This window comes from Atractosteus spatula, assembly GCF_055471065.1.
Source record: "Atractosteus spatula isolate fAtrSpa1 chromosome 5 unlocalized genomic scaffold, fAtrSpa1.hap1 SUPER_5_unloc_1, whole genome shotgun sequence".
In the NCBI taxonomy this organism is placed as follows: domain Eukaryota; kingdom Metazoa; phylum Chordata; class Actinopteri; order Semionotiformes; family Lepisosteidae; genus Atractosteus; species Atractosteus spatula.
In genome coordinates this window covers 957,806-967,500 of record NW_028296651.1, presented here as the reverse complement: position 1 = coordinate 967,500, position 9,695 = coordinate 957,806, and the positions used below count along the sequence as shown (strand labels likewise).

Sequence of the window (9,695 nt, the reverse complement as noted above, 5' to 3'; positions counted from 1 at the left end):
CCACTCCCAGAGCAGACTCACTGACCACTCCCAGAGCAGACTCACTGACCACTCCCACTGCAGACACACTGAACACTCCCAGAGCATACTCACTGAACACTCCCAGAGCAGACTCACTGACCACTCCCACTGCAGACACACTGACCACTCCCAGAGCAGACTCACTGACCACTCCCACTGCAGACACACTGACCACTCCCAGAGCAGACTCACTGACCACTCCCACTGCAGACACACTGACCACTCCCAGAGCAGACTCACTGACCACTCCCACTGCAGACACACTGACCACTCCCAGAGCAGACTCACTGACCACTCCCACTGCAGACACACTGACCACTCCCAGAGCAGACTCACTGACCACTCCCAGAGCAGACTCACTGACCACTCCCACTGCAGACACACTGACCACTCCCAGAGCAGACTCACTGACCACTCCCAGAGCAGACTCACTGACCACTCCCACTGCAGACACACTGACCACTCCCAGAGCAGACTCACTGACCACTCCCAGAGCAGACTCACTGACCACTCCCACTGCAGACACACTGACCACTCCCAGAGCAGACTCACTGACCACTCCCACTGCAGACACACTGACCACTCCCAGAGCAGACTCACTGACCACTCCCACTGCAGACACACTGACCACTCCCAGAGCAGACTCACTGACCACTCCCACTGCAGACACACTGACCACTCCCAGAGCAGACTCACTGACCCACGATCTGGACAAGATGGCCAGCAGCAGGACAGGGGAGGTCTGAGGGACTGATCCACAGCTGGACAAAGTGCTGATTATACTGACCATGAGACAGCGGCCACTCGCACACTCTCTCACACACACACACACACACACACTCTCTCTCACACACACACACACACACTCTCATACACTCTCTCACACACACACTCTCTCACACACTCTCATACACTCTCTCACACACACACACACTCTCTCACACACACACACTCATACATTCTCACACTGTCACACACACACACTCTCATACACTCTCTCACACACACACACTCTCTCACACACACACTCATACATTCTCACACTGTCACACACACACACTCACTCATACTCACACACTCATACACTCTCACACTCTCATACACACACTCTCATACACTCTCACACACACACACTCACACTCACTCATACTCACACACACACACTGTCACACTCACTCACTGTCACACACACACTCTCACACTCTCATACACACACTCTCACACACTGTCACACACACACTCACACTGTCACACTGTCACACACACACTCACTCATACACAATCACACTCACTGTCACACACACACTCTCACACTCTCATACACACACTCACTTATACTCACACACTCTCACCAGCCCTGCAGGACTGGACCTGAGCCACTGGACCAGCTGTCCTCCTGGTGTAACAGGACTGGACCTGAGGCACTGGACCAGCTGTCCTCCTGGTCCAACAGGACCGGACCTGAGCCACTGGACCAGCTGTCCTCCCGGTCCAACAGGACCGGACCTGAGTCACCGGACCAGCTGTCCTCCTGGTCCAACAGGACTGGACCTGAGCCACCGGACCAGCTGTCCTCCTGGTCCAACAGGACTGGTCTTGAGCCACTGGACCAGCTGTCCTCCTGGTCCAACAGGACCGGTCTTGAGCCACTGGACCAGCTGTCCTCCTGGTTCAACAGGACCGGACCTGAGTCACTGGACCAGCTGTCCTCCTGGTCCAACAGGACTGGTCCTGAGCCAGTGGACCAGCTGTCCCCCTGGTCCAACAGGACCGGACCTGAGCCACTGGACCAGCTGTCCTCCTGGTCCAACAGGACTGGTCCTGAGCCAGTGGACCAGCTGTCCCCCTGGTCCAACAGGACTGGTGTGCTGTGCTGCTGTGCTGGTCAGAGTTCATGTGTCTCTCCTCTCTGCACGAGTCTGTGTGCAGCATGTCCGCAGGCAGGAAGAGAGCAGGGTTATCACACAACCACACATTGCTGCTCATATAAGGACACACTTTCAGAAAGGAGATCTTGACCATATATAGAAAAACCATGACTCAGACATCAACACACAGATAACAGCACACTGACACACACTGTCACACACTGTCACACAGGAGACACACCGTCACACTGACACACACCGACACACACACACACTCACACATTCAAATACACTCATACACTGACAAACAGACTGATGAGCTTGTACTGAAACACACAACACTGACACTCACACACTCATGTACTGACACACTCACATACACACTGACACACACAGATGAGCTTGTACTGAAACACACACACACAACACTGACATACACAGATGAGCTTGTACTGAAACACACACACACAACACTGACACACACACATGAGCCTGTACTGACACTCACAGAGCTGTAAAGATCACACCCCAGTGTGCCCTTATTCAATCATTAATTATCCAATTATCTTAAACATTATCACTGTATCTCTTAAAAATGCAAACTATAGTATTCAAGATGCTCTTTTTAAAACCTTTTAAACATTTCTCTCCATATATCTGGTCCTGATGCCCCAGTACACTGACGGGGATACTGGACTGTAAGAAGGCTCCGTCCTTCAGATGAGACGTCCTGACTCTCTGTGCTCATTAACAATCCCGGGGTGTCTCTATAAAAGAGTCGGGGTGTCACCCCGGTGTCCCCCTGGTCTTTACCAGTCCTCCTAATAACCCCTAATGACCTCTGACCTGTTCCCATCGCTCTGAGAGCTGCTGTGTGAGAGCGGACTGGAGCATCATCCAGGTGGGGTACACACTGCTGGGGGTGGAGGGGATCCCCAGGACTGTGAAGAGCTCTGAGTGGGGTGTCCGGGACAGAGCTACAGTGGGTACAGAAAGTCACCCCCCCTCCCCCTCCCCTTTCAAAACGTGTACCTTGTGTTGCCTGACACTCTGAAAATAAAGACAAATGAGATCAGGCTGGTTCCAGTGTTACTCACACACAGTAACCCGACATCATTCTGAAACACTCGGAAAACGAATTAATACTCCAACAGCCAAATACCCGAGCTGGGTGAGTGAACCCTTGCTCAGGTCTCACCCGCCCCCTTCCAGATCACACAACAAACCCATCGGCTGTGGCGATTCGGATCAGTTCAGAATTAGAGACGCTGTTTGCAGAGGGTCCTATACAGGATACAGGTGTGGAAAGGCCCGAGTGGGGAGACGGGTGTGAAGAGGTTTCAGAGGCCTGGTGTGTCCCCTGGAGCACAGTCGAGACCAGCACTACGAAGTGGGAGGCCTGTGGCGTCACCCAGACCCTCCGGACAGCACGACTGACCGAGCCGAGCGGCTGCTGAGACGCTGAGCGAGCTGCAGGCTGGCCACTGTGTGCACGTGACATCACCATCACAGGCGGGCCGCTGATCTGGCCTGGAGCGCAGGGTGGCAAGGAAACAGCCACATTGGGTCTCTTTGTGTCAGGGTGGCAAGGAAACAGCCACATCGGGTCTCTTTGTGTCAGGGTGACAAGGAAACAGCCACATCGGGGCTCTTTGTGTCAGGGTGGCAAGGAAACAGCCACATCGGGTCTCTTTGTGTCAGGGTGACAAGGAAACAGCCACATCGGGTCTCTTTGTGTCAGGGTGACAAGGAAACAGCCACATTGGGTCTCTTTGTGTCAGGGTGGCAAGGAAACAGCCACATCGGGTCTCTTTGTGTCAGGGTGACAAGGAAACAGCCACATCGGGGCTCTTTGTGTCAGGATGACAAGGAAACAGCCACATCGGGTCTCTTTGTGTCAGGGTGACAAGGAAACAGCCACATCGGGGCTCTTTGTGTCAGGGTGACAAGGAAACAGCCACATCGGGTCTCTTTGTGTCAGGGTGACAAGGAAACAGCCACATCGGGTCTCTTTGTGTCAGGGTGACAAGGAAACAGCCACATTGGGTCTCTTTGTGTCAGGGTGACAAGGAAACAGCCACATCGGGGCTCTTTGTGTCAGGGTGGCAAGGAAACAGCCACATCGGGTCTCTTTGTGTCAGGGTGACAAGGAAACAGCCACATCGGGGCTCTTTGTGTCAGGATGACAAGGAAACGGCCACATCGGGGCTCTTTGTGTCGGTTCTGTTTCTTCAGGTTGAAGAGGGGGAGACGGTTCTGTCTCTCCGGGTTGAGAAGGGGAAGATGGTTCTGTGTCTCCGGGTTGAACAGGGGGAGACGGTTCTGTCTCTCCGGATTGAACAGGGGGAGATGGTTCTGTGTTTTCGGGTTGAACAGGGGGAGACGGTTCTGTCTCTCCAGGTTGAACAGGGGGAGACGGTTCTGTCTCTCCGGGTTGAGAAGGGGGAGATGGTTCTGTGTCTCCGGGTTGAACAGGGGGAGACGGTTCTGTGTCTCCGGGTTGAGAAGGGGGAGATGGTTCTGTGTCTACGGGTTGAACAGGGGGAGACGGTTCTGTCTCTCCGGGTTGAACAGGGGGAGACGGTTCTGTGTCTCTCCGGGTTGAACAGGGGGAGACGGTTCTGTGTCTCCGGGTTGAGAAGGGGGAGACGGTTCTGTGTCTCCGGGTTGAACAGGGGGAGACGGTTCTGTGTCTCCGGGTTGAGAAGGGGGAGATGGTTCTGTGTCTACGGGTTGAACAGGGGGAGACGGTTCTGTCTCTCCGGGTTGAACAGGGGGAGACGGTTCTGTGTCTCTCCGGGTTGAACAGGGGGAGACGGTTCTGTGTCTCCGGGTTGAGAAGGGGGAGACGGTTCTGTGTCTCTCCGGGTTGAACAGGGGGAGATGGTTCTGTGTCTCTCCGGGTTGAACAGGGGGAGACGGTTCTGTGTCTCCGGGTTGAGAAGGGGGAGACGGTTCTGTGTCTCCGGGCCGGTGACCCAGGAAGTGCCCAGTCAGAGCCTGACCTCACGCCCTCCCGGGCCCGCGGCCCGCCCCAAGCCCCGCAGAGCCGGTACATATCCGGGATCCGGTATCCCGACAGTCGGCGGGAGCTGCTCCCAGCGGATATCGACTCTCGGATGACCTACTGTTTCCTTTGATTTGACTTTTTCAGAAGCGGTTTTCCTCTCTCACCTGGCTGTTGGACAGTGTGAATAAAACTGGAAACGTCTGAGTTCATCTGTCTTCTCTTGGGGCTCTAGAGCAACACAGGGTGAAGACTGGGAAACTGGGGTGACTCTCCCTGCCCCTGTGAGTGTAAGAAACTCCAGTGGGCACACACCTCTGTGAGAGTGTCTCTGTGAGACTGTCTCCAGTGGGCACACACTGCTCTGTGTCTCTCTGTGAGAGTGTCTCCAGTGGGTACACACTGCTCTGTGTCTCTCTGTGAGAGTGTCTCTGTGAGAGTGTCTCCAGTGGGCACACACTGTTCTGTGTCTCTCTGTGAGAGTGTCTCTGTGAGAGTGTCTCCAGTGGGCACACACTGCTCTGTGTCTCTCTGTGAGAGTGTCTCCAGTGGGCATACACTGCTCTGTGTGTCTCTGTGAGAGTGTGTGTCTGTGAGAGTGTCTCCAGTGGGCACACACTGCTCTGAGTGTCTCTGTGAGAGTGTCTCCTGTGGGCACACACTGCTCTGTGTGTCTCTGTGAGAGTGTCTCCAGTGGGTACACACTGCTCTGTGTGTCTCTGTGCGAGTGTCTCCAGTGGGTACACACTGCTCTGTGTGCCTCTGTGAGAGTGTGTCTCTGTGAGAGTGTCTCCAGTGGGCACACACTGCTCTGTGTCTCTCTGTGAGAGTGTCTCCAGTGGGCACACACTGCTCTGAGTGTCTCTGTGAGAGTGTCTCCAGTGGGTACACACTGCTCTGTGTCTCTCTGTGAGAGTGTCTCTAGTGGGTACACACTGCTCTGTGTCTCTCTGTGAGAGTGTCTCCAGTGGGCACACACTGCTCTGAGTGTCTCTGTGAGAGTGTCTCCAGTGGGTACACACTGCTCTGTGTCTCTCTGTGAGAGTGTCTCTGTGAGAGTGTCTCCAGTGGGCACACACTGCTCTGTGTCTCTCTGTGAGAGTGTGTCTCTCTGTGAGAGTGTCTCCAGTGGGCACACACTGCTCTGTGTGCCTCTGTGAGAGTGTCTCCAGTGGGCACACACTGCTCTGTGTGTCTCTGTGAGAGTGTCTCCAGTGGGCACACACTGCTCTGTTTGCCTCTGTGAGAGTGTCTCCTGTGGGCACACACTGCTCTGTGTCTCTCTGTGAGAGTGTCTCCTGTGGGCACACACTGCTCTGTGTGTCTCTGTGAGAGTGTGTCTCTGTGAGAGTGTCTCCAGTGGGCACACACTGCTCTGTGTCTCTCTGTGAGAGTGTCTCCAGTGGGCACACACTGCTCTGTGTGCCTCTGTGAGAGTGTCTCCAGTGGGCACACACTGCTCTGTGTGCCTCTGTGAGAGTGTCTCCTGTGGGCACACACTGCTCTGTGTCTCTCTGTGAGAGTGTCTCCTGTGGGCACACACTGCTCTGTGTCTCTCCTGTGTCTCTCTGTGAGAGTGTCTCCTGTGGGCACACACTGCCCCCTTCTGGTGTGTCCCTCTGGTGAGAGGGTGTCACTGTGAGAGTGTCTACAGGAGTGTCTCCCAGTGGGCACACACTGCTCTGTGTGCCTCTGTGAAGTGTCTCCAGTGGTCTTCCAGTGGGCACACACTGCTCTGTGTGCCTCTGTGAGAGTGTCTCCTGTGGGCACACACTGCTCTGTGTGCCTCTGTGAGAGTGTCTCCTGTGGGCACACACCGCTCTGTGTGCCTCTGTGAGAGTGTCTCCAGTGGGCACACACTGCTCTGTGTGTCTCTGTGAGAGTGTCTCCAGTGGGTACACACTGCTCTGTGTGTCTCTGTGAGAGTGTCTCCAGTGGCTACACACTGCTCTGTGTCTCTCTGTGAGAGTGTGTCTCTCTGTGAGAGTGTCTCCAGTGGGCACACACTGCTCTGTGTGCCTCTGTGAGAGTGTGTCTCTGTGAGAGTGTCTACAGTGGGCACACACCGCTCTGTGTGCCTCTGTGAGAGTGTCTCCAGTGGGCACACACTGCTCTGTGTCTCTCTGTGAGAGTGTCTCCTGTGGGCACACACTGCTCTGTGTGCCTCTGTGAGAGTGTGTCTCTGTGAGAGTGTCTCCAGTGGGCACACACTGCTCTGTGTCTCTCTGTGAGAGTGTCTCCTGTGGGCACACACTGCTCTGTGTCTCTCTGTGAGAGTGTCTCCAGTGGGCACACACTGCTCTGTGTGCCTCTGTGAGAGTGTCTCCTGTGGGCACACACTGCTCTGTGTCTCTCTGTGAGAGTGTCTCCTGTGGGCACACACTGCTCTGTGTCTCTCTGTGAGAGTGTCTCCTGTGGGCACACACTGCTCTGTGTGTCTCTGTGAGAGTGTGTGTCTCTGTGAGAGTGTCTCCAGTGGGCACACACTGCTCTGTGTCTCTCTGTGAGAGTGTCTCCAGTGGGCACACACTGCTCTGTGTCTCTCTGTGAGAGTGTGTCTCTGTGAGAGTGTCTCCAGTGGGCACACACTGCTCTGTGTCTCTCTGTGAGAGTGTCTCCAGTGGGCACACACTGCTCTGTGTCTCTCTGTGAGAGTGTCTCCTGTGGGCACACACTGCTCTGTGTGTCTCTGTGAGAGTGTCTCCAGTGGGCACACACTGCTCTGTGTCTCTCTGTGAGAGTGTCTCCAGTGGGCACACACTGCTCTGTGTCTCTCTGTGAGAGTGTGTCTCTGTGAGAGTGTCTCCAGTGGGCACACACTGCTCTGTGTCTCTCTGTGAGAGTGTCTCCAGTGGGCACACACTGCTCTGTGTCTCTCTGTGAGAGTGTCTCCTGTGGGCACACACTGCTCTGTGTGTCTCTGTGAGAGTGTCTCCAGTGGGCACACACTGCTCTGTGTCTCTCTGTGAGAGTGTCTCCAGTGGGCACACACTGCTCTGTGTCTCTCTGTGAGAGTGTCTCCAGTGGGCACACACTGCTCTGTGTGTCTCTGTGAGAGTGTCTCCTGTGGGCACACACTGCTCTGTGTCTCTCTGTGAGAGTGTCTCCTGTGGGCAAACACTGCTCTGTGTCTCTCTGTGAGAGTGTCTCCTGTGGGCACACACTGCTCTGTGTGTCTCTGTGAGAGTGTGTGTCTCTGTGAGAGTGTCTCCAGTGGGCACACACTGCTCTGTGTCGCTCTGTGAGAGTGTCTCCAGTGGGCACACACTGCTCTGTGTCTCTCTGTGAGAGTGTCTCCAGTGGGCACCCACTGCTCTGAGTGTCTCTGTGAGAGTGTCTCCAGTGGGCACACACTGCTCTGTGTCTCTCTGTGAGAGTGTCTCCAGTGGGCACACACTGCTCTGTGTCTCTCTGTGAGAGTGTCTCCTGTGGGCACACACTGCTCTGTGTGTCTCTGTGAGAGTGTCTCCAGTGGGCACACACTGCTCTGTGTCTCTCTGTGAGAGTGTCTCCAGTGGGCACCCACTGCTCTGAGTGTGTTAAAAATCCACGCAGCGCTACAGCAGCAGCCGAACTCACCCAGATCGTCCATCGTCTCTCGGCGCCGGTTTCTGGGAACTGGGAAGTTGCCGAAGTCGATCCTGTCCTGGCAGCCGGACGGTCCCGCGGTCGAGCCGGGATCGGAGGTCGGTGTCGCCAGCGGGAGCGCAGCCGGGAAGAGGCTCGAGGCTCGGGAAGAGGCTCGGGAAGGGACTGGGAAAAGGGCGGATTCCCGGCCGCTGTCCCGCCGCGCAGTGCGCGTGTCTGGAGAGAGAGACCCCCTCGCTCACACGCGCACGCCCGTTCCCAGGCCGTGACGTCACCGCGGACATTCCAGCACCATATTAGGAGCAGAGCCGCGAGCGCAGGAGAGCCTGAGCCTGGAGCGCTGTTACTGAGCACAGTCTCTGAGCACAGTCACTGAGCCTGGAGCGCTGTTACTGAGCACAGTCTCTGAGTCTGGAGCGCTGTTACTGAGCACAGTCACTGAGCACAGTCTCTGAGTCTGGAGCGCTGTTACTGAGCACAGTCTCTGAGCACAGTCTCTGAGCCTGGAGCGCTGTTACTGAGCACAGTCTCTGAGCACAGTCTCTGAGTCTGGAGCGCTGTTACTGAGCACAGTCACTGAGCACAGTCTCTGAGTCTGGAGCGCTGTTACTGAGCACAGTCTCTGAGTCTGGAGCGCTGTTACTTAGCACAGTCACTGAGCACAGTCTCTGAGTCTGGAGCGCTGTTACTGAGCACAGTCACTGAGCCTGGAGCGCTGTTACTTAGCACAGTCACTGAGCACAGTCTCTGAGTCTGGAGCGCTGTTACTGAGCACAGTCACTGAGCACAGTCTCTGAGTCTGGAGCGCTGTTACTGAGCACAGTCTCTGAGCACAGTCTCTGAGTCTGGAGCGCTGTTACTGAGCACAGTCTCTGAGTCTGGAGCGCTGTTACTTAGCACAGTCACTGAGCACAGTCACTGAGCCTGGAGCGCTGTTACTGAGCACAGTCACTGAGCCTGGAGCGCTGTTACTGAGCACAGTCTCTGAGCACAGTCTCTGAGTCTGGAGCGCTGTTACTGAGCACAGTCACTGAGCCTGGAGCGCTGTTACTGAGCACAGTCACTGAGCCTGGAGCGCTGTTACTGAGCACAGTCTCTGAGCACAGTCTCTGAGTCTGGAGCGCTGTTACTGAGCACAGTCACTGAGCACAGTCTCTGAGTCTGGAGCGCTGTTACTGAGCACAGTCACTGAGCACAGTCTCTGAGCCTGG

General features: G+C 55.5%; 1 protein-coding gene across 1 annotated transcript in view; it reads right to left on the bottom strand.

Moving 5' to 3' along the window:
* Positions 1-8,690, bottom strand: part of LOC148810305 (transforming growth factor beta-1-induced transcript 1 protein-like) — a gene marked incomplete at its 3' end in the record, with an annotated part of 23,273 nt that extends 14,583 nt beyond the window's left edge. The window contains exon 1 of the mRNA XM_088909102.1: positions 8,476-8,690. Within this exon, the coding sequence (XP_088765228.1) occupies positions 8,476-8,488 (13 nt within the window). The remainder of the gene's footprint in view (positions 1-8,475) is intronic.
* Between the last annotated feature and the right edge of the window lie 1,005 nt (positions 8,691-9,695).